The sequence below is a fragment of the Schistocerca serialis genome, chromosome 4 (assembly GCF_023864345.2).
Source record: "Schistocerca serialis cubense isolate TAMUIC-IGC-003099 chromosome 4, iqSchSeri2.2, whole genome shotgun sequence".
Taxonomy (NCBI): domain Eukaryota; kingdom Metazoa; phylum Arthropoda; class Insecta; order Orthoptera; family Acrididae; genus Schistocerca; species Schistocerca serialis.
In genome coordinates, this window is record NC_064641.1 from 241421670 (window position 1) to 241447376 (window position 25707).

At 43.5% G+C, this 25707-nt stretch overlaps 1 protein-coding gene across 1 annotated transcript in view; it reads right to left on the reverse strand.

Moving 5' to 3' along the window:
• LOC126473614 (protein yellow-like) overlaps positions 1 to 23647 on the reverse strand; it is a 49643-nt gene extending 25996 nt beyond the window's left edge. The window contains exons 1-2 of the mRNA XM_050100784.1: positions 23606 to 23647; positions 6700 to 7013 (exon numbers count right to left, since the gene is read on the reverse strand). Coding sequence (XP_049956741.1) covers positions 6700 to 6997 — 298 coding nt within the window. The 5' untranslated portion in view covers positions 6998 to 7013; positions 23606 to 23647. The remainder of the gene's footprint in view (positions 1 to 6699; positions 7014 to 23605) is intronic.
• Between the last annotated feature and the right edge of the window lie 2060 nt (positions 23648 to 25707).

Here is a 25707-nt window from a genome sequence, read left to right on the forward strand (position 1 = left end):
TTCCTGTTGTAGTGCGTTCTCGGTCCATTCACAAATGAAGAGAAGGAAGAACAACTTTTAAATGCCTCTATTTATGAGTATACTGTTCTTAGTTTAATCTGGTGCAAGCTGAGCGATACTACTTCTGGGGCTGTGGTATATAACTAGATAACTCTCTTAATACTGCTTCTCGAAATATCGTAAGTATTTTACAGTGGGATACTTGGCCTGTAGCTTCAGCAATCTGCCAGTTCTGGTTTTCACCATTTTCCTGACACTCCCCCGTGCTTCAGTCCGGAACCGCGTGACTGCTACGGTCGCAGGTTCGAATCCTGCCTCGGGCATGGATGTGTGTGAGTCCTTAGGTTAATTAGGATTAAGCAGTTCTACGTTCTAGGGGACTGATGACCTCAGATGTTAAGTCTCATAGTGCTAAGAGCCATTTGAACCATTTGAACCACTCCTCCGCGAACCAAACAAACCAGCGACCATTCCCGCTGCATCACATGTATAAGTTCATTATAACTTCTTTGTTATCTCTGCTATGAGTACTACAAAGATGAGTAATATTCTATGATTGTATTTTATATTTATTGCAGTTACAGACCATGTAATTAATTTAGGTCTGTGATAACCGCCTTCAGATCTGAGTACAAACAATTCTACATCAACATCGAGCCAACATGTGTTTGAAGATTTTCATCGTTTACAAAACTTAATTATCTGGCATAAAATATTAATGTATAATACGGATTTTCTAACTATGTCGCAACTTCTGATATTATGGTGGTTTACATGAAAGTCTAGACTAGCTGCATTTTTACAGTATCCTCTATATGAACTGTAGTCTCACATCAGCTCTACCTACGACTGAGCCCATTTGATCATTTAATTTTATATCCCCAGTGCTTTCCATCTTTAACTGTGACTTACCGATATCATCAGAGCATATGTCATATTTACGCCTCCTACAAAGGGTATCCAGCACAGCATACCTCGCGCAATCTACCCAGCAGATAATCCAGTGGTGCCAGCTAACATAGAAATTACCTGTACTACAGCAACTCGATGGGTCTGCAATTGCTCATTTGGACTGTTATAACTTCCCCAAACCTATTTTGCCGGATTTCTAAGTTTGTCACTCTCTTATCTGTTTCCTCTTATTCCCTTCTCTGTTTTATTTTATTACAGGGTGAGTCACCTGGTGGGAAGTTCAAATTTTTGTGGGAAAGTAGGTCAATTGTGCTGTTCCACTAACATAACTCTCCCACACCTCCCGTCCCTTCCCCTTCTGTAAATTGTCAGGAAAAGGTCTCAGTCTGTGCTGGGCTGCCTGATACATTTCTTACGTAAACAATTTGAGCTGTCATAGGCAGTAGTTCCATCCAGTATGATCACAAAGAGTTCCAGAGTTCAACTGACGTAGTTCGCAACAACGCCACTAGGGGGCGCTGTCGGCCCTCCCTCTCCCCTCCCATTACGTAATCCAAAATGGCGGTCTGGGGAAAATGGCAGGAAAAGGACTCAGTCTGTGTGCAGCTGCTGGACTGGGAGGACACACTTTTTTTTTTTTTTTTATCAGTCTACTGACTGGTTTGATGCGGCCCGCCACGAATTCCTTTCCTGTGCTAACATCTTTATCTCAGAGTAGCACTTGCAACCTACGTCCTCAATCATTTGCTTGACGTATTCCAATCTCTGTCTTCCTCTACAGTTTTTGCCCTCTACAGCTCCCTCTAGTACCATGGAAGTCATTCCCTCATGTCTTAGCAGATGTCCTATCGTCCTGTCCCATCTCCTTATCAGTGTTTTCCACATATTACTTTCCTCTCCGATTCTGCGTTGAACCTACTCATTCCTTATCTTATCAGTCCATCTAATTTTCAACATTCGTCTATAGCACCATATCTCAAATGCTTCGATTCTCTTCTGTGCCGGTTTTCCCACAGTCCATGTTTCACTACCGTACAATGCTGTACTCCAGGCGTACATCCTGAGAAATTTCTTCCTCAAATTAGGCCGGTATTTGATGTTAGTAGACTTCTCTTGGCCAGAAATGCCTTTTTGCCATAGCGAGTCTGCTTTTGATGTCCTCCTTGCTCCGTCCGTCATTGGTTATTTTACTGCCTAGGTAGCAGAATTCCTTAACTTCATTGACTTCGTGACCATCAATCCTGATGTTAAGTTTCTCGCTGTTCTCATTTCTGCTACTTCTCATTACCTTCGTCTTTCTTCGATTTACTCTCAAACCATACTGTGTACTCATTAGACTGTTCATTCCGTTCAGCAAGTCATTTAATTCTTCTTCACTTTCACTCACGATAGGAATGTGATCAGCGAATCGTATCATTGATATCCTTTCACCTTGTATTTTAATTCCACTCCTGAACCTTTCTTTTATTTCCATCATTGCTTCCTGGATGTACAGATTGAAGAGTAGGGGCGAAAGGCTACAGCCTTGTCTTACACCCTTCTTAATACGAGCACTTCGTTCATGATCGTCCACTCTTATTATTCCCTCTTGGTTGTTGTACATATTGTATATGACCCGTCTCTCCCTATAGCTTACACATATTTTTTTCAGAATCTCGAACAGCTTGCACCATTTTATATTGTCGAACGCTTTTTCCAGGTCGACAAATCCTCTGAAAGTGTCTTGATTTTTCTTTAGCCTTGCTTCCATTATTAGCTGTAACGTCAGAATTGCCTCTCTCGTCCCTTTACTTTTCCTAAATCCAAACTGATCGTTACCTAGCGCATTCTCAATTTTCTTTTCCATTCTTCTGCATATTATTCTTGTTAGCAGCTTCGATGCATGAGCTGTTAAACTGATTGTGCGATAATTCTCGCACTTGTCAGCTCTTGCCGTCTACGGAATTGTGTGGATGATGCTTTTCCGAAAGTCACATGGAATATCGCCAGACTCATATATTCTACACACCAACGTGAATAATCGTTTTGTTGCCACTTCCCCCAATGATTTTAGAAATTCTGATGGAATGTTATTTATCCCTTCTGCCTTATTTGACCGTAAGTCCTCCAAAGCTCTTTTAAATTCCGATTCTAATACTGGACCCCCTATCTCTTCTAAATCGACTCCTGTTTCTTCTTCTATCACATCAGACAAATCTTCAACCTCATAGATGCTTTCAATGTATTCTTTCCACCTATCTGCTCTCTCCTCTGCATTTAACAGTGGAATTCCCGTTGCACTCTTAATGTTACCACCGTTGCTTTTAATGTCACCAAAGGTTGTTTTGTCTTTCCTGTATGCTGAGTCTGTCCTTCCGACAATCACATCTTTTTCGATGTCTTCACATTTTTCCTGCAGCCATTTCGTCTTAGCTTCCCTGCACTTCCTATTTATTTCATTCCTCACCGCCTTGTAGTTCTGTATTCTTGATTTTCCCGGAACATGTTTGTACTTCCTCCTTTCATCAATCAACTGAAGTATTTCTTCTATTACCCATGGTTTCTTCGCAGACACCTTCTTTGTACCTATGTTTTCCTTCCCAACTTCTGTGATGGCCCTTTTTAGAGATGTCCATTCCTCTTCAACTGTACTGCCTACTGCGCTATTCCTTATTGCTGTATCTATAGCGTTAGATAACTTCAAACGTATCTCGTCATTCCTTAGTGCTTCCGTATCCCACTTCATTGCGTATTGATTCTTCCTAACTAATGTCTTGAACTTCAGCCTACTCTTCATCTTTACTATATTGTGATCTGACTCTATATCTGCTCCTGGGTACGCCTTACAGTCCAGTATCTGATTTCGGAATATCTGTCTGACCATGATGTAATCTAATTGAAATCTTCCCGTATCTCCCGGCCTTTTCCAAGTATACCTCCTCCTCTTGTCCTCTTGTGATTCTTGAACAGGGTATTCGCTATTACTAGCTGAAACTTGTTACAGAACTCAATTAGTCTTTCTCCTCTTTCATTCCTTGTCCCAAGCTCATATTCTCCTGTAACCTTTTCTTCTACTCCTTCCCCTACAACTGCATTCCAGTCGCCCATGACTATTAGATTTTCGTCCCCCTTTACATACTGCATTACCTTTTCAATATCCTCATACACTTTCTGTATCTGTTCATCTTCAGCTTGCGACGTCGGCATGTATACCTGAACTATCGTTGTTGGTCTGCTGTCGATTCTAACAACCCGGTCACTGAACTGTTCACAGTAACACACCCTCTGCCCTACCTTCCTATTCATAACGAATCCTACACCTGTTATACCATTTTCTGCTGCTGTTGATATTACCCGATACTCATCTGACCAGAAACCCTTGTCTTCCTTCCACTTCACTTCACTGACCCCTACTATATCTAGATTGAGCCTTTGCATTTCCCTTTTCAGATTTTCTAGTTTTCCTACCACGTTCAAGCTTCTGACATTCCACGCCCCGACTCGTAGAACGTTATCCTTTCGTAAATTATTCCATCTTTTTCTCATGGTAACCTCCCCCTTGGCAGTCCCCTCCCGGAGATCCGAATGAGGGACTGTTCCGGAATCTTTTACCAATGGAGAGATCATCATGACACTTCTTCAATTACAGACCACATGTCCTATGGATACACGTTACGTGTCTTTAATGCAGTGGTTTCCATTGCCTTCTGCATCCTCATGTCGTTGATCATTGCTGATTCTTCCGCCTTTAGGGGCAATTTCCCACCCCTAGGACAAGAGAGTGCCCTGAACCTCTATCCGCACCTCCGCCCTCTTTGACAAGGCCGTTGGCAGAACGAGGCTGACTTACCACTGGATATATTTCGTAAACCACATCAAATACTGACGAACCGACTCCATAGACCGAACGTGAGGAGAGGGGCTAGTGTAATTGTTTAATACAAACCATACAAATATGCACGGAAGTATGTTTTTTAACACAAACCTACGTTTTTTTAAATGGAATCCCGTTAGTTTTGTTAGTTGTATTTGATGTGGTTTACGAAATTTATCCAGCGGTAATGTTAGGTGACTCACCCTGTATAAGGGTGCTAAGTTCGAAAAAATGCGCCTCTTAACGTAATCTAATTTCAATAGAAATAATTATAGAACTGTGAACGATATCAAGCTGCAGCACGTGGTTCTCACTTCGTGTGACGTAATAGCAGGAAGCGCTGGAGACTGCCGTCATCGAATGAAACTCTCGTTTCACTTGCCATGATTTTTCACGAGGTCGTTAGTACTGAATGGAACTGAGTCCCATTTTATACCGTTCGCTATGTACTGAATCATCAGTTTTGCAAGATAGAATACCAGTAGATCCTACCCATTTTTATTCGTTAACGAAGACGGTATGCTCATCGTGTTGGATGGAGATTCATCTGACCTTAACCGAATTCTCAGATCTTTCCCATCCTCACTTGTTTGTTTCGTGAGCAGACAGAACACTCGTTTTTGAGTTATACTAAAACCGCGCATGTCTCTTAAATGTCATACACCTGCACAGTCCAAGTTGGGTCGTGTCTACACTGTAAGTCATCTGGGGAGGCCTGGCGAGAAAAGAATTGTGTCAAAAGCTTAGTATATTCGCTGTTTATTATAAAAGGCTGATATTGACGATAATACGATGCCAAGCTTGACCTGTGTGACTACATTTCTAAGGACTGCATTATTTGACACCGATTTTCATAATAATCGTGTGATATTGGATTATCTTCAGGAGTGTATCGGCCAGAATGGCTATCCATTTCCTCTGATCCGGTCCCTCAGGTAATAGTCAGTTTCGTTTGGTGGCTTAATTTCTGTGTTTCACACAGTGGTGACGCATGGTCGTCTTTAATATGTAGCAGATGCGTGTGTACGAAACCTGTAACTGTCTGTTATTTTACATCATAAGCTGACTGCAAAGTTCATAGCTAAATGTCACCAAACTTTAGAACTACTTGTGGTGTCACCGCCAGACGCCACACTTGCTAGGTGGTAGCTTTAAATCGGCCGCGATCCATTAGTACATGTCGGACCCGCGTGTCGCCACTGTCAGTTATAGCAGACCGAGCGCCACCACACGGCAGGTCTCGAGAGACTTACTAGCACTCGCCCCAGTTGTACAGCCGACGTAGCTAGCAACAGACACTGACGAAGAATCTCTCATTTGCTGAGACGATAGTTAGCATAGCCTTCAGCTAAGTCAATGGCTACGACCTAGCAAGGCGCCATTAGCATTATATTGCATGTATCTAAAGAGTCTAACTTGTATCGTCAAGAGCGATATACGAATGATGGATTAAAGTTAAGTATTCCAGAAGCTACGTACTTTTCATTATAGCATTCATTACGTATCCTGTTTCAGACCTCACGCCATCCTGCGTAAGCTTATAGCGTGCATTTCGGCATCCTCAGACAACACGGTGTTGGCACTTCTGCCGACACTTCACTACTTATGCATCTCCATTATCAGGATTAACTACGCCCCAAGGGAGACCCTTTGTTATAACCTTCCATCGTTTTTGAGTTATTTTATTTCTACATTAGGGGGCTCTTTGTGTGAATCGTTCACTACCGAAAGTGATTCAAATGAAAGGTTTATCCTTCCCAAAATTTCCTATTGCCACTCTGCACTCTCTCTCCTCCTGAAATATTATTAGTTCTACAGTAAACGTTCAGATTGAAGAGGCTGGTATTTTTTATGTTAATTAAATATGCATTGTGCGATAATAAATACGTATTTATAAAGAATGCAAGAGGTATGTTTCTAATTGGAGTACTTACTCGTCACATCATATACCAGAACCATTTTGGGGTCGTAGCGTCCGGTTGCCTCCATTTCCTTTTCCAACGTCCCATCGTCTCCGAAGTCGAATTTGATCTCTTTGGTTGCCTTGATGGTCTCCAGCTTCAGCTCCTCGGAAGCGCCCTTGCTCCTCGCCACTGGGGACGCCTTGCCGATACCGTGAGCCGCTCTGACATGACCGCCGTGCCTCCTGGCGTGGCTTGACTTGCGGTGAGCGTCACCAGCCGCCACCAGCACCAGCACCAACAGGGCAAAGGTGCACACGTGAGATCCCATTGGATACGGCTCGCACCTATTTGTAAATATTTTGTATATAAGATTCAGTACTGTAACAAGTTACAGTATAGCAAACGAGAAATTAACATCTCTATAGTTGTGACTATTTTAATGGTAAAATGAAATGAAGTAATTCATATATCCACACGGAGAATTAGAACTTTTACATATAAATTGCTGAGTCAATAACAGCCAGCTACAGCAAGAATGCTCCTTGAAAGTACCCTGCCGGTGGGGCTTAAATGCTAGGTAATGGTGTAGCCTGTTTATCAGTTATCTTAAATACGGGATGGCTTGCACACGGCTAATGCTACGCAACACAGAGACGTGGATCGGAACATTTAATGACCGTGTGCCTAACAGAGTGTTCCTGTTTCGCCTTGAAGCTTACCATTTCAGTGCTGCAACTTCAAACAAAAATTTAATCCTGAAATTGTTTATGTAACTAACTGCAAGTTGAGGGTGCATGCAAAATATGAGAACCGCAAATATTAGGTACAGATACACATAGAGTCTACCAGTAAAACATATTAATTTGGGCTGCACGTTTCAGACTATTACGGTCGCACAACAGACGTAAACTGTGATTAGTATTTCACGCGCAGTGGCCCACTTTCTGTACATTGGAGCCTAACGTCGTGCTGTCCAATCACACAGTTCGCTTAACAACACCTCAGTCACTCAGAAATAGCTGTTCTAATTATTACACTACTGGCCATTATGATTGCTACACCGCGAAGATGACGTGCTACAGACGCGAAATTTAACCGACAGGAAGAAGATGCTGTGATATGCAGATAAGTAGCTTCTCAGAGCATTCGCACAAGGTTAGCGCCGGTGGCGACACCTACAACGTGCTGACATGAGAAAAGTTTCCAACCGATTTCTCATACATAAACAGCATTTGACCGGCGTTGCCTGGTTATACGTTGTAGTGATGCCTCGTGTAAGGAGGAGAAATGCGTACCATCACGTTTCCGACTTTGATAAATGTCAGATTGTAGCCTATCGCGTTTGCGGTTTATCGTATTGCGACATTGCTGCTCGCGTTGGTCGATATCTAATGACTGTTAGCAGAATGTGGAATCGGTGGGTTCGAGAGGGTATTATGGAACGCCGTGCTGTATCCCAACGGCCTCGTATCACTAGCAGTCGAGATGAATGGCATCTTATCCGCATGGCTGTAACGGATCGTGCAGCCTCGTCTCGATCCCTGAGTCAAGAGGAGGGGACGTTTGCAAGACAACAATCATCTGCACGAACAGTTCGACGACGTTTGCAGCAGCATGGACTATCAGCTCGGAGCCCATGGCTGCGGTTACCCTTGACGCTGCATCACAGACAGGAGCGCCACCGATGGTGTACTCAACGACGAACCTGGGTGCACGAATGGCAAAACGTCATTTTTTCGGATGAATCCAGGTTCTGTTTACAGCTTCATGATGGTCGCATCCGTGTTTGGCGACATTATGGTATGAGGCATTATGGTATGAGGTGCCATCGGTTACACGTCTTGGTCAACTCTTGTTCGCATTGACGGCACTTTGAACAGTGGGCGTTGCATTTCAGATGTGTTACGACCCATGGCTCTACCCTTCATTCGATCCCTGCGAAACCCTACATTTCAGCAGGATACTGCACGACCGCATGTTTCAGGTCCTGTACGGGCCTTTCTGGTTGCAGAAAATGTTCGACTGCTGCCGTGGCCAGCACATTCTCCAGATCTCACGCCAATTGAAAACGTCTGGTCTATGGTGGCCGAGCAACTGGCTCGTCGCAATACGCCAGTCACTACTCTTGATGAACTGTGGTATCCTGTTGAAGCTGCATGGGCAGCTGTACCTGTACACTCCATCCAAGCTCTGTTTGACTCAATGCCCAGGCGTATCTAGGCCGTTGTTACGACCAGAGGCGGTTGTTCTGGGTACTGATTTCTCAGAATCTATGCACCCAATTTGCGTGAAAATTTAATCACATGTCAGTTCTAGTGTAGTATATTTGTCCAATGAATACCCGTTTATCATCTGCATTTCATCTTGGTCTATCAATTTTAATAGCCAGTAGTGTAGTTTCTTGTAATTACCGTTAGTTCGTCCTGACGCTGCAACCAGCCACTCTACGAGCGTATCTCCTATATATTTTGATTGCACTCGGTTCGTAAGTCCTTCTTCATTTATAATGTTCACTGAATTATGGTCGAGTCCACAATTGAGGCTAAAAATTACGTCGACGAACACACGAATGCAGAGAGTATACTTCCCACAAAAATTTAGTGTTAAATTTGCTCATGAAGTCTGATGTTCCCTGTATACCTTCTATGATGAAGGTTTTAACTCCATATGGGCAACACAACAGGTGGCATTTTCAAGGCGGCGGGTCCGGTTATGTTAGAGGCGTCCACAACAAAATCTCACGCACAATTCCTTAACTATCACACTCTGCGCTCTCGAGAGAGGCAAATGCCGGTTCAAAGGCGGACAAAGACACTGCAGTGCGCTTACATCTTTAGTATTGATTCGAGCGTCGTAATGGACTGGTAAACATTTTGGACTTTTCAAGAGGACTTTGACGAATTTCGTTCTCGAAAACTAGTCATGTTTTCTGGAGATTTTAATGGAGCCCTCTGGGAAGGTTGATTCTTTTGGCACGACATATCCGCTATATTTGCGTTGCTGAGGTGGTGCATAAAAGAGCAGATGCCTGATTTCAGGTAGTGACTTAGCTTCAAAGTTGATAATCACGAAGTAGATTAATTTAAGGAATTCTGCTATCTAGACATCAAAGTAAACTGTGACGGACGGAGCAAAGAGGACATACAAAGCGAAGTAGCCTAGCGCTAGAAAAATGGAATTCCTGGCGAAGAGAAATCTGATAGTACCAGCCATAGCAAGAAATTTCTGAGAATACACAATTGGAGCACAGCAGTGTGTGGTAGTGAAAACCGTAATAGAAGAGAATCGAATCATTTGAGATATTGTCCTACGGATATCGAAAACTAGGTGAACAAATAAGGTATGAAAAAGGAGGTTCTCCACAGAATCGATAAGGATGGGAATACATGTAAAACAAAGACAAGAAGAAAGGATATGATGATGGGTGATCTGTTAAGACATTAGGGTATAACTTCCATTGTACTAGAGGAAGCTGTAGAGGGTAAAATTTTAGAGGAAGACAGAGACTAGAAAACCAGCAGCATACAATTGACGAGGTAGGTTGTGCAAGTGCTGTTCTGAGATGAAAGGTTTGACAAAGGAGAGGAATTCGTGGCGGGCGGCATCAAACCGGTCACAAGGTTTATGACACAAAAAGAAAAAAAAGGAAGTGACCCGCACATAAGAAGGCGGGATGGCACGACGATGCACGGTAGCGAGGGGGAGTGAACCACCTTAAGCTTCAGTCAACAGCGCTATTTCATCTCCTCTAGCTTTCGCGTGCACTTCGAGATGTGCGTAAAATATTTAGGATTAATTATCGTGTTCATATGCAAGGTGAGGAAGCTTAGCTGTTGTCGCGGTAGTAATAACTTGAATAAAGTAAACACAACAAATGTTGTGTTAACTAGCGACAGCGTTAGTTTTCGCAGCATGCAAATTTGTGTAGAGAGAGTCATAAGCAGAGAAAGAGCCAGTGCCGTGGCTACTCTAGAACTGAAAGTTATCAGGCTAGGATATAAGCGGAGCACGTGGTCTTGGACAGACAGAGGGCACAATGGTAACACCACAAAATATGTTCCGTCCTCCCTGTGCGGAACGCATCACACAGTTGCGTTCTTACCCCGGCAGTCCAAAAGGTTTCGGGAATGGATTACCAATAAATGGAGAAAAGTTAATACGGTACTTCTAATGTTTCAGGTGCTCTACCTAGTCGCTCCCACGCTTAAATAGAATGTACAAAACGTTCATACAACTATGCGAAACTGCTAAAAGTGTGCTTATTTGGAATGTTTATTCAACTCGCTGGTCACATCCGCACCTGCTTCGGTCGTGAGGGAAGGATCAGAGACCCATTCTGCACTTTGTCGTTCTGTGGTAGATTCCTATAGATAGCAGCCAAGTCTTCTCATCCGTGATGATATTTTGCATAAAAAAATTGCCCGCGGTTTTTTTTTCAATTGTTCGGAAGTCAAGATGTGCTGACAAACCGCTCACACTTTCCTCTCTTTCAAAACGTTCGGGAGAATGTCTTGAGCAACTTATTCAGAGATGATGAGGTCGTTGTTCCACTGCTATCTGCGACACAACAGTGTTGCCACACTACGGTCGTAGTACACTACTAAGCTCTGCCTGCCCGCAACTGACTGGTGGAATGCAAATCTGTTATGTACAATCGTTACGTCAATTTCCCACAGTAGTTAATGTATTGAAGTCACTTTTACGTCAGGAAAAAATAAGTCCCCGAACTTTCCAGACGGACAATGTGGTCGCACACCATGCTACACAGAAGCGCCAAAGAAACTGGTATAGGCATGCTTATTCTAACGCAGAGATAAGTAAACAGGCAGAATACGGCACTGCGGTCGGCAACGCCTACGTAAGACAACAAGCCTATGGCGCATTTGTTAGATCGGTTACTGCTGCTACAATGACAGGTTACCAAGATGTAAGTGAGCTTGAATGTGGTGGTGTAGTCGGCACACGAGCCATGAGAAACAGCATATCCGAGCTGTGGATGAACTGGGGGTTTCCCGATCGACCATTTCAAGAGTGTGCCGTGAAAATCAGGAATCCGGTAAAACATCAAATCTCCAACATCGCTGTGGGTGGAAATAGATCCTGCAAGAACGGGACCAACGACGACTGAAGAGAATCGTTCAACGTGACAGAAGTACTATCCGCAAATCTTTCGCAAATTTCTGCAGATTTCAGCGCTGGGCCATCAACAAGTGTCAGCGTGCAAACCATTCAACGATACATAATCGATATAGGTTTTCGGAGCAGAAGGCCCATTCGTCAACCCTTGATGACTGCACGACACAAAGCTTTACGTCTCGCCTAGGCCTGTCAACACCGACATCGGACTGGTGATGAGAAGACACATGTGGCCTGATCGGCCGAGTCTCGTTTCAAATTGTATCGAGCGGATGGACGTGTAGGAGTATGGAGACAAGCTCATGAATCCATGGACCCTGCATGAATCCATAAATTTTTCAAGCCGGTGGAGGCTCTGTAAGGGTGCTGGGTGTATGCAGTTGGAGCGATATGCCACCCCCGATTCGTCTAGATACGACTGTGACAGTTGACACGTACGTAAACGTCCTGTCTGACCATCTGTCCATTGTGCATTCCGATGGACTTGGAAAACTCCAGCAGGACAATGCGACACCCCACACGTCCAGAATTGCTGCAGAGTGGCTCCAAGAACACTCTTCTGAGTTTCAACACTTCCGCTAGCCACCAATCTCCCCAGACATTATTGAGCATATCTGGGTTGCCTTGAAACGTGCTGTTCAGAAGAGATCTCCACCCTTCGTACTCTTAAGGATTTATGAACATCCCGGCAGGACTCATGGTGTTCCCTGCAGTACTGCTTCAGACAGACGAATCCATGCCACTTTGTGTTGCGGCACTTCTGCGTGATCGCAGGGGCCCTACACGATATGAGGCAGGTGCATCATTTTCTTTGACTTTTCAGTGTAGTTCGGTGCGGTGGCAGTACATACACTGTTGCCTGGACTGCCGTAACTGGTGAGCACCGCTTGCAAATTCTCGAGCAAGTGCCATACAAACAGAGTTGTAGTAGCCGGAGGGTCATTTAGCATCATTAGAATCTATTTCCTGAAAAGTAGATTTTTACGAGACTCGCCTCTTGTTAGACTAACTTTAACATCTTACCACTGTGCAACTCATCACAGGGTGAACGACGTTAAGCAGCTTTTAGTAGTAACAGGGTGTCCTGCATCGTCTTTTGCGAAGATTATATGTGAATAATGCAGCAGAACACGACAGTGACATACAGAGCAATCTCTTTTCCTCCTGGTGTAAGAATCATTTCCTACATCGCCCTTGTGGCCGTACATCTCTAACGTTTATTGAGGTAGCATTCAGCCGTGCAGAACAGACTTTCGCCATTCCTACAAAGCAAAGTTTGGTTTTTCAACCAAATACTACAATACCTTAATATTATTACTCAATTAATACCGTTCGTACCTTGATGATACTGTTATAAAATTCGTTCAAAATTTGTTTCAAACTGGACTTCTCAGGATGGTCTCATGCGGTCGGCCGCATTTTTCAATCCCATGACATATTCAGCTCAAATTAATGACCACCGCCATGTTCGACGTCAGCGTACAATTATCACTCACAGACGGCAAGTTGTAGCACTAGCAGAGGCGGGTATTATAAAGCGTGTCGAGGGAACGCGCAAACAGTCGCTGTCCTAGTGTGGAAATTGAGCGATTATTCTGACGTCCAAAGCAAATTGATTATTGTCTTCCGGGGCGATGGTGAAAGCATTTATGTAATGGCTAAGTTTCTAAACTCTTCGCATGCCGCCTTCGTTACACAGTATCCAAAACCGAAGTAGAGGCAACTGTCGTGCACGATGCGTAATACACTACTGGCCATTAAAATTGCTACACCACGAAGATGACGTGCTACAGACGCGAAATTTAACCGACAGGAAGAAGATGCTGTGATATGCAAATGATTAGCTTTTCAGAGCATTCACACAAGGTGTGACACCTACAACGTGCTGACATGAGGAAAGTTTCCAACCGATTTCTCATACACAAACAGCAGTTGGCCGGCGTTGCCTGGTGAAGCATTCTTGTGATGTCTCGTGTAAGGAGGAGAAATGCGTACCATCACGTTTCCGACTTTGATAAAGGTCGGATTGTAGCCTATCGCGATTGCGGTTTATCGTATTGCGGCACTGCTGCTCACGTTGGTCGAGATCCAATGACTGTTAGCAGAATATAGAATCGGTGGGTTCAGGAGGGTAATACGGAACGCCATGCTGGATCCCAACGGCGTCGTATCACTAACAGTCGAGATGACAGGCATCTTATCCGCATGGCTGTAACGGATCGTGCAGCCACGTCTCGATCCCTCAGTCAACAGATGGGGACGTTTGAAAGACAACAACCATCTGCACGAACAGTTCGACGACGTTTGCAGCAGCATGGACTATCAGCTTGGAGACCATGGCTGCGGTTACCCTTGACGCTGCATCACAGACAGGAACGCCTGCGATGGTGTACTCGACGACGAACCTGGGTGCACAAATGGCAAAAAGTAATTTTTTAGGATGAATCCAGGTTCTGTTTACAGCATCATGATGGTCGCAACCGTGTTTTGCGACATCGCGGTGAACGCACATTGGAAGCGTGTATTCATCATCGCCATAGTGGCGTATAACCCGGCGTGATGGTATGGGGTGCCATCGGTTACACGTCTCGGTCACCTCTTGTTCGCGTGGACGGCACTTTGAACAGTGGACGTTACATTTCAGATTTGTTACGACCTGCGGCTCTACCCCTCATTCGATCCCTGCGAAACCCTACATTTCAGCAGGATAATGCACGACTGATTGTTGCAGGTCCTGTACGGGCCTTTCTCGGTAAAGGAAATGTTCGACTGCTGCCCTGGCCAGCACATTCTCCAGATCTCTCACCAACTGAAAACGTCTGGTCAATGGTGGTCGAGCAACTGGCTCGTCACAATACGCCAGTCACTACTCTAGATGAACTGTGCTATCGTGTTGAAGCTGCATGGGCAGCTGTACCTGTACACGGCATCCAAGCTCTGTTTGACACAATGCCCAGGCGTATCAAGGCCGTTATTGCGGCTAGAGGCAGTTGTTTTGGGTACTGATTTCTCAGGATCTATGCACCCAAATTGCGTGAAAATGTAGTCACATGTCAGCTCCAGTATGATAAATTTGTCCAATGAATACCCGTTTACCATCTGCATTTCTTCTTGGTGTAGCAGTTTTCATCGCCAGTAGTGTAGATGTGTGCGGGCGAACAGACGTACATGTGTTGAGCAACTGCCCGGATAAACCATAGGTGTCCCTTCATCGAACGTTGCTGCGTACGGGTCTTGGCAGCAGGTGCCTGATTCATGCGACGAAGGCTGAAATTTGCACGCCAGTACCGCAATTGATTGTCCACTGAACGGCGATAGGTAGCGTTTCCGGATGAATTGCGTCATATGCTCCATCGGGCACATCATTCTGGAAAGAACAATGGAGCTACAGAATTATGCTTCTATCCTTGGGGATCACATCCGTCTCTAAATGCAGTTTCTTTCCCCTCGGCACAGTAGTGTCCGCCAAGAGGACACGGAAACGTATCTCACAACTCACTGTGTACATGCTTGGTTCGAAGAGTACCAGGATGAGTTCTCAGTACAGCCCTGGCTACAAAGCTCCTCGGATTTCAAGACAAACTATAATCTGTGGGACCACCTCAGTCGGGCTGTTCGCGCCATGGATCCTCAGCTGGAAGAGCTAGCGCGGTTGACTATGGCCGTGGATTGGGAGTCTCCACATTCTTGTTGGTACCTTCCAGAAAATCAGTCTCTTCCGACTGTGATTCATCGCGGTTAATGCATTAGCTGCACATCTCTCTTCCACCGTTGTTTATACTTAGTGGCGTATTTTACCCTTTAAACTTCGAATACCTTGAACGTGGTTTCAGACTGCTTGGACAGACTGATAGTTAGGGCCTGACAAATAATAAAATAGGATACCTTTCAGCATACTACCGCACAGCTACTCTAACGGTTTAGCAGTAGTCACTACATACGCCAACCATGTCGCCATTTTTGACTATCGTGTATATTGCGAAAATCTGAATAGCATCACGACTTGCGTAATCGCTACAATAGCCGAGCACAGTCTGATGGGCTTCCATCAGACAGAAAGACACAGGAGTCGTAATTGACTTAGGTGTTTAGCTACATTTAGTACAGTTCGGCAGTCGTTGGTAGCTTTTCGTTTCCTGGCAGCGAATCAGTGGCTTGTGGAGTTGTGATCTGTTTGCCATTTGATCAAGTTCCACAGGTGGTATGTTGTTCGAATCTTCTCGGAATAGCACTTTCAGTATCACAGGGAAAAATATAAAGGACATTCAAATCAAAACCGAACACCCGCCAATATTGGACCATGGACTGGTTGCATTCACCATACGCCTTAAAACATTTATCACACTAGAAGACGAGACGATCAGCTCCCGTTTCGTAGAAAGCGACTGGCTTGCACTTCCTCGTCCGACTGAAACTGACGTCGATGCATGTTTTTCTTTATGTTCCTCGACGTTTAGACTTGATGGTGCGTCTGTGAAGTGACTTCATTGCGCTAGTTATTGACTGTGGCTCTACATGCACGAAACTCGACGATCAGAGGGCCCATGCAGTCGAAGAGGTAGGTCATAAGACCTCACTGGAACTTGTGTGAATAGCTTTGGATGTCTTTGGCGGAGAAGATGTGGGATATTTCCGGTTTGGGTTTTCCTTTTATCCTCGGGCTGTGCGAACGCTGTCGGACGGAACCATCCTGTTACACGACAGTACCCCCTACTTCCTCCGTGAAGCCGGGAACTTTCACCCTGTGATTCTTATATCTTTGGCAACCGGAAGGAAAACATGAGTGGACGTCGGTTTCCGCCAACGAGGAAGTATAATACTGTGTGTGGTTGTGGATCGGTCAGCGGCCGATCGCGTTCTACGAAACAGGTATTGATCGTTCTTGCTTCCCAGGGGAGTAAATGTCTTAACGCGCTGTGGCGGGAACTCGAGTTTCATTTGACTACCCGTCGTATATAGATCCAATGATAAACCGTGTTAAGTACCACCGAAAAACGAAGAGCTCATTTGTCATTTTCGGTTAGATTAAACACAGAATTGAAGATAAGCTTATTTTTTAGTGTTAAATACGGTGTAGTTATAACAGTGGCAGTGCTCTTACAGGAATCATAATTTTGGAATTTAAAGTGCGGTATGGTTACAACAATGGGAAATGTTCATATAGAAGGTCATGTCTTCGCAGGTTATCCAAAATAAGTTTGCTCCTTATAGTTTGATACTGGGTCCTACCTCCGAGTGTCACTCATATCCTATGGTAAAACACATGCCGAATTGCTGGTTTCACTAGATCAAGACTGGAACGCAGGTTCTATCAGTTAAAACACGTGTTAATCACTGATGCGTCTCAGCTCACACAGAGTCGTTTCCTAGATCTCGTCCTGTCAGTCACAATTACCTTCCCCGCAAATAATTTCAAGAAAATTCCAGGATTGTTCAGAGAACTACATTGCACTCGGTAGTTTCAGTTTTACAACAAATGTGATAGTAGTGACTCCCCCTTACCTATGTCTCACGCTGTACTGAAAATTCCAGTGCCGCAATTGTGCCAGCTTTAACGTCTAAAACCGTATGAATTAGGCACATAGCGAGACAACTACTACAGATTTAGTAGTATGCAGCAATCCTCGTGGATCGTTAGAACATACCTCCACCTCTCCTTACATCTGTTAATCTCTTAGTTGGTATTTGGTTTCCATGTAAAATTGTGCAAACCAACTCCATCGTAGTACTCAGTAACTACACTTTCAGGGTGATTACTCTCTCTTCCAACATCACTCCCAGTCTCAACTGACCAAACCCAACTGAGTGAAATCTGATAGGGTGTATGCTTTGCGTATGCTGTGAATATGTGTTAATAGACTATGTTAAACATGGACGCACGTAACTGAGCATCAGTTTCATCAGCAGAGTCACCTCCTACTCAGTGCTTAGAAATGATGTCCATATCCACATTTTGTTTACTTTTTGTTTGAAAATTTTATTTTGCCTGTAGATAAGCCCATTCCCTCGCATAGGCCTGACTACCCAATAGCGTCTAAATAAGCCATAATCTTCTCTTTCTATTCACGCAGAACTGCCATCACATCACTGAATGAAGTTTCAACTTCCCTGTAGATTCTCCCAATCAACTGAAGATTTACTTGCTTTAAATACTGACTACAATTACATCTGATACTTTCTTTCTTTCGCTTGTGCCTTTTCCTGCAGTTAGGCAGGGTCGGCATGGTTAATGGGATTTGGCAATTTTAGTGGAAGGCGTGGCCGGATGCCCTTCCTGCCGCCACCCCATACCCCCCCCTCCCCCCCCCCCCCCCGGGATGGAATTAGTGTACCCAAACTGTCTGCGACTAGTGTAATCCATGGAATAGTACGAAATGTTCAAATGTCTGTGAGCCGTGTAACTGAGACGGGATGTGGGGACGAGCCCGGTATTCACCTATGGGGATGTGGAAAACCGCCTAAAAACCAAATCCAGGCTGGCCAGCACACCGACCGTCGTTAATCCGCCGGGCGGATTCGATCCGGGGCCGGCGCTCCTACCCAAGTCCAGGAAGCAGCGCATTAGCGCTTTCGGCTAACCTGGAGGGTTAAAATTACATCAGATAAGAAGGGTACATATTTTAGTAAGTATTGGGGATAAATCGATATTGCTAGGTGAGAGGTAGTCGTGTCTTTGGAAAATATCCCAAGGTATTGTTTAGGAATAGTAGCAAAAATTCAGCAACGTACAGTAGATATTCAAAATCGCAAAGAGACTGAGAATGAACAATACATTGATATGTCATTTTGTATACAAACGTCGAAGAGAACTCAATACATGAAATTATTAGTAAAGTTGCAGCCAACGTTCGCAGTACGGAAATAAGTCCTAGATTATGAGAGATCATGATAAAAAAAGAAAATCGCATTTGAGATTTGGGGATTCAGAAGGATTCAGAACGATGTTGAAACTTCGGTTGACTGATAAGACAAGGAATGACGAGGTTCTCCGCAGAATAGAGGAAGAAATGAATATTTGAAAAACATTCACAATAAGAAGGTTCGGGTAGCAGGACAAGTTTTTAGAAGCAGGAAATAATTTGTATGTGAATGGAGGAGTTTATTTTGAAATTGAAACAATTGAGCCCACGGTCACAATTATTTTAATTCTTATTGACCAGGTTTCGACACTTATAAGAGTGCCTTCATTAGAATTAAACAATTAAAATGGCCTATAACATTATCACAAATTTATAGGAAAAGACATATTTATATGACAAAAGTGTAAGTACTGGTGAGCAATTAAATACAGGGGCAGTGCTTACATGTCACATGGCTCAAATGGTTCAAATGGCTCTGGGCACTATGCGACTTAACTTCTGAGGTCATCAGTCGCCTAGAACTTAGAACTAATTAAACCTAACTAACCTAAGGACATCACACACATCCATGCCCGAGGCAGGATTCGAACCTGCGACCGTAGCGGTCGCTCGGCTTCAGACTGTAGCGCCCAGAACCGCACGGCCACTCCGGCCGGCTTACATGTCACATATAAAATAATTAACAGGCCAGAAGGGATTAGTCACAAAATATATACAAAGGAAAGTGTGAAAGCGAGCCACTGTGGGCTGCTCGTACCTGTACAGCCACAGGTTTATTTTGAGTCATCAATCTTCTGACTAGTTCCAAGCGCCCGCTACTAATTCCTCTCTCGTGCCAGACTCTTCGTTTCGAAGTAGCACCTAACATCCTTAGTTATTTAGTGGCCAATCTTCGTCTTCCACTACGGGTTTTCCCTTCTACAGCTCTGTCTAGTACCATGGAAGCTATTCCCTGACGTTTTAACACATGTCCTGTCATCCTGCCCCTTCTTTTTGGGAATGTTTCCCACACAGATCTTTCCTCGCCGATTCTGCGGAAAAGCACCTCATTTCTTGTCAGCATGGTTGTACAGTACCACATCTCAAACCCTTTTATGCTCTTTTTTCTGCCTCAGTTTCTCTGGGGCCGTTAATGTTATCAGCAAATCTGATGATTGATATATTTTCAGTCTGAATTTTAATCCAATACCTGAACCTTTCCTTTACTGCTGTGACTGCTTCTTCGAACAGTTGATTGAACACAGTGAGTGAAAGACTGCATCCGTGTGCTACATCCTTTTTGATTTGAACACGTCCTTCTTCGTCTTCCGTTCTTATTGTTCATTCACCATAAATACCTGTTTTTCCTTATGGCTCACACAAATTTTTCTGAGAATATCGGGTGTCTTGCATAGTTTGATCACCCTGTATATTATTTAAAAGAAATAAGTAAATTGGAAAATCTTGGATTAATAAATTAAAAAGAGGAAGCAAAAAGGAAACAGATGCGAGAAATGACGAAACCAGAAGAAGGAATTTTGAAATGTTGAAACTAGGATAGAACAAAGCAGTATTATACAACTTTGAAGGCATCAAGAAGCCAGATCGTAGGAGGCTAAAATAGTTTGATGCGTTTAATAAACACTGAATGATTTAAATATTCAGTTAGAATGCATAAAATGTGTCTGAAACATTATGTTCTACGCAAAGCATTTTGTGAGGGTAAAGTGCGCATAGTGCTAAACTTGGAATATGTGAAGCAGGAAATCTGATCAAAATTAAATGAAGGAGCATAGTACGAAGTGAAGTAATTAAAAAAATAGTGGATGACTAAATATACTGCTGAAAAAATGGAGATAAGTGTAGAATGTCTGTAGAAGTTGTGGTTACGAAGATGTCACACAGGAGAGTGAAATAAAGGAATCGATCGCAGGAGTGAAAACAAAGAACAAGAAAACGATGCTTTTTTTAATAGCTGATCGTGTAGAGCATTCTCCCTGAGAAGGTTTTTGAGTATCGTTTTTGAAACAACTAGGGATCATGGAGGTAGCGGCAATAATGTACTTCACTACTCTAGCAACTTGTACAAAGATTGTCGCTATCGAGAACTTAATCGCCAAAGGAGACGATATCCTCAGTAGTGCATTGCAAGAGCAGTAAACCCAGATAAAGGTTCAGTCTTGAAGAAAAGGTTGCTTCGATGGCAGTCCTACGACGCTTTAACAGTCAGAAGCCGCTAACGCATCGGGAATGCATCCGGGTGACGTCTTCGCCAACCTCGTGTCTCGACAGGTGCACACACTGCGACGTGCCGACAAAATGCAAGTACACGATTTGGACTGCCGCAACAAATCGCGAGGTGGCCCTGCGTATGTCTTGACCACAGACTGTATTTTAAAGGCCTGCTTTAAATTTCAGTCATCTGTGTAATGTTATTGAGAGAAGTTGTGTCACACTGGTCATGATAATCCGACCACCGGGCGTGGGCTGTAAGCTTGGCTACTCGGCTATGCCCCCGTTGCCATTCGAGTGAAGTCGATTTAGTGTCAGCACTATACCCCGTACGCACTAATCTTAGCAATACATTTCAAACGACAACTGTGCAGCTCTCATCTACTTTGAAGGACTAAGCCAAAGCCGCTGGAGGAAAAAGACTTTACTCATTTATCGATTGAAGAACAAAACGGCACCCGCTACTCAGCAGCTCTTTCTATTTCTTTGTTTTTGCCTTCCTTCCTTACTTCTTTTTGTGTCACTTCCGTACCTCCAGACACTCATTCTTATTCTTTGATTTAATACCTGTTTAGGAAGCAGGATTGCATATTGGGTACAATTTTAATTGTGCCTACTTTGAGCTATGAATTCAGAAAGTAACAACCTAAGAACACAAATGGAGAAACAACATGACCAACTGCATTATTATGTAAATGTCATAGAATAGAAAAACAACTGCAGCGTTATCAGTCCTGACGGCATATATTCACGGTGTGGTAAACCCTAAATCAGCTCACTGTAATGTATCTGATTCGTATATGGAAATGCCATGTATATTTTGCTATCTTAATGCACTGTGCGCTGTCGTGATAATGAAATGTTATATACACTTCGCTACCTTAGCGCACTGTGGGTTATTCCGATAATCTCTGCTGTGCATATAGAGCGCTCATGGGAGGTATATGTTGACCTTTTTACTAACTATTTTACCATTGCTCAAATTGTACGAGATATATTATCACGACTGATACGAAATGAATCACTTCCGTTCTGCTCTTGAATCTGAAAGGGACGATCTAATCTTATAATAAATTGCATATTTGATACTTGCGGCTTTCATTCGAGAGGGCAATAGAAACCTCCTTGAAGTTGAAATACCGGGTGATCAAAAAGTCAGTATACATTTGAAAACGTAATAAACCACAGAATAATATAGATAGAGAGGTAAAATTTGACAGACATGCTTGGAATGACATGGGGATTTATTCGAACCAAAATGCAGGATGGCGCTCCACTCCATATTGCTAGACGCGTGAAAGATCTCTTGCGCGCGTCATTTGGTGACGATCGCGTGCTCAGCCGCCACTTTCGTCATGCTTGGCCTCCCAGGTCCCTAGACCTCAGTCCGTGCGATTATTGGCTTTGGGGTTACCTGAAGTCGCAGTGTATCGTGATCGACAGACATCTCTATGGATGCTGAAAGACAACATCCGACGCCAATGCCTCACAATAACTCCGGACATGCTTTACAGTGCTGTTCACAACATTATTCCTCGACTACAGCTATTGAACGGGAATGATGGTGGACATATTGAGCATTTCCTGTAAAGAACATCATCTTTGCTTTCTCTTACTATGTTATGCTAATTATGGCTATTCTGATCAAATGAAGCGCCATCTGTCGGATATTTCTTGAACTTTTGAATTTTTTGGTTCTAATAAAACCCCATGTCATTCCAAGCATGTGTGTCAATTTGTACCTGTCTATCTACATTATTCCGTGGTTTATTCAGTTTTCAAATTTATACTGACTTTTTGATCACCTAGTATTTAATTTGTTATTTTTGTAATACCTCAGTTCTTCGACAGTTCATCGAAATTTTTAAGGAAAGTTTCTCTGTAGTACGTAGTATTAGAATAGTTCCTAATTATGCTCTTGTCAGGTGCGTACTCTTTGGTAATGAACTGTTCGTTCAAATGGCTCTGAGCACTACGGGACTTAACTGCTGCGATCATCAGTCCCCTAGAACTTAGAACTACTTAAACCTAACTAATCTAAGGACATCACACACATCCATGCCCGAGGCAGGATTCGAACCTGCGACCGTAGCAGTCGCGCGGTTCCAGACTGTAGCGCCTAGAACCGCTCGGCCACTCCGGCTGGCCGAACTGTTCGTTTTGGATTAATTATTAGTGACAGAACCTACACTTCCTTTGTACAGTTCCGGTAGCCATTGTTATTTGTATTTGAATGTACAGGTTCACAGTAAATTGCTTCACCACACGAGACGAGACGGATGGAATATTGCACTAAACGCTCCGTTCGCGAAATAAGTTGCGGTTCACAAAAGGGACAAAATTCAAATGTCTCCGAGCACTATGCGACTCAACTTCTGAGGTCATCAGTCGCCTAGAACATAGAACTAATTAAACCTAACTAACCTAAGGACATCACACACATTCATGCCCGAGGCAGGATTTGAACCTGCGACCGTAGTGGTCGCTCGGTTCCAGACTTTAGCTCCTAGAATCGCACGGCCACTCCGGCCGGCCACAAAAGGGACAGCTTAAATTCAAGTGTTAAGATTTCGTACACATTCTGTCTCTAGGATGAAATGGGACAGTAATCTGAAATAAATATATTTCTCACACATTTCCGAACGGTACTATCAAGTAAGGTATTTATATAGTATTCGTTTCATTTGAATCCACCACATGTTGCTAATAACCAATACGCTTCGACTTACCTTACGATGATCACCAAAGGCGTATAATGCGGCGTCTCCTGAAAGTACTTACGCTCACTGAACTTTTATAGGTGCATTTTGCAACCGGTTTGCAAATTATCAACTTGCGGAAGGTCATAAATATTATTCTCACTGTCTTGTAATTATCAACTACAAGTTTCTGCAGCATTGCATCAAGGAAAACAAAGGAAGCAGATATGAACTATGTCGCTAACCTGCAATTACCCATTTATCATAGTTTAATTTATGCACTGGGGAAATACCGCTCAACGCTTCCATAGTGTTCTCTAAGTGTCAGGTAACGCCGGGATCTCACCAAATGGTGAGCACCTCGCGAAGCTCAGTTTTCGTCGGCTCAGTACAGGTTTGACGAATCCCGGGTTCCTGAGCTGGGATCTGCAGATCTCCGCCTGACGTCTCTAAGCTCTGGGCATGCATCAGCGACAACCGTGCGGCAAGACAATCGAAAGTATTCTCTTACAGGAAGCTTTTCCTAATTCTCTGATCACGGGTATGGTACAAACCCCGAAGATAAGAAACTCAACTAAAATCCTTAGGCTATCAGGACAGAGCGGATACGTTTACATTTGTGGAAAGAGGACAGAATAAGTTACTGTCAGTTGCACTCAATATATAAACTTTATTTCTTAAAACACACACTCACACAAGCAAGAATCAAACACTCTCAAGTTTTTAACGAAAGACCTCCTTAGATTTAATTTAGATCGGCTGAAGGCCACATCGACAATCCAAGGCACAAGGCGTAAGCAATGAATTGAGGTGCAGAAGTTCTTCTGGAGGTTTCACTTTTTTAGAAATTTTTTTTATCTTCAATATAAATAGGCTGGAAGCCTTAGCTTAAATTTTTCCCTTATAACTCGGATGAAGGCCTCACATTAATCAAGAATAGTGTTACGGATTAAGGCCGAGACAAAGATTTTCAATATTTTATCTAAATAGGGTGAAAACTCAGCTGAAGGCCGCATATCAACAAAACAATTTAACGGCTTAAGGCCTAGGAAGGAGAGCTTTTAATTTGAAAAAGCTGAAGGCCTTACCTTAAAATATTTCATGTAAAACTAAGCTGAAGGCCTCATAATAAAGAATATCAATCTTATGACTTAAGACCAAGGCAAGGATTTCGAATATTTAATTTAAGCTGGGAAACTCGGCTGAAGGCCGCAGACAGACTATAAAACATTTCCTACGCCTTAAGGCCTAGACAAATTTTTTCAACTTTTGATTTGAAAGGGCTGAAAATTCGACTGAACGCCACATACCAACTTGATACAAATTTACGTCTAAAGGCCTTGGCACAAGGAATTTTCAATCTTAATTTTGAAAAGCTGAAACTCGGCTAAAGGCCACACAGAATATCCACACAGAATACTTAAGGCTAAAAAGGAAAACACTATGTAAAACACAAGGAGCAGTGCTCAGAAGGTTCCAAGGATCGGCCTGGGAAGGTAACACTAACGCACGTTTAGGTGAGACAGGCAGCCAGACTAACAACCTCTTAATCGGAAGGCAACCAAACCACAAGCCAGCCGATGAACGAACCAAGAAGATCAGTTCTGCTCCACCCGACCAGCAAAACGACAACAAGACGTCAATAGCACAACCTTCTGGATACTGGTGCCCAATCCAGCCAAGTCAGAATAAACGCCCAAAACTACCAACAGCACCTCACCTGTCGAACTACACGCTGTGCTGGACAGTAGCAACACGACGAGGAAAATACACTGCCAAAAACTACGTCAACCACCAGGGCTGGCCACCGGAACGTCAACGGCCATAAGGCAGATAATGATGGAATGAATTAAATTAAGTTGAACACGACACAGGAAGACGGCCGCAATTCTAACCGACTTCAATGCACACACGTTGTTGCTCGTGAGATTTTCCCAGATAGTGACAACTAGGATCAAACGAAGAGATGTGCTAGCAGTTGAGGCTTGATAGTAGGTTAAGTGAGCACTCAACTTTAGTGTCCAGGACCGGTAGGCGACGAACTTCGTATTCCTCGCAAGAAGCGTCCCACAACTCGAACCGCTATAATGTAATAAAACAATGGAATATATGATATAAAATGTTGAAATGCA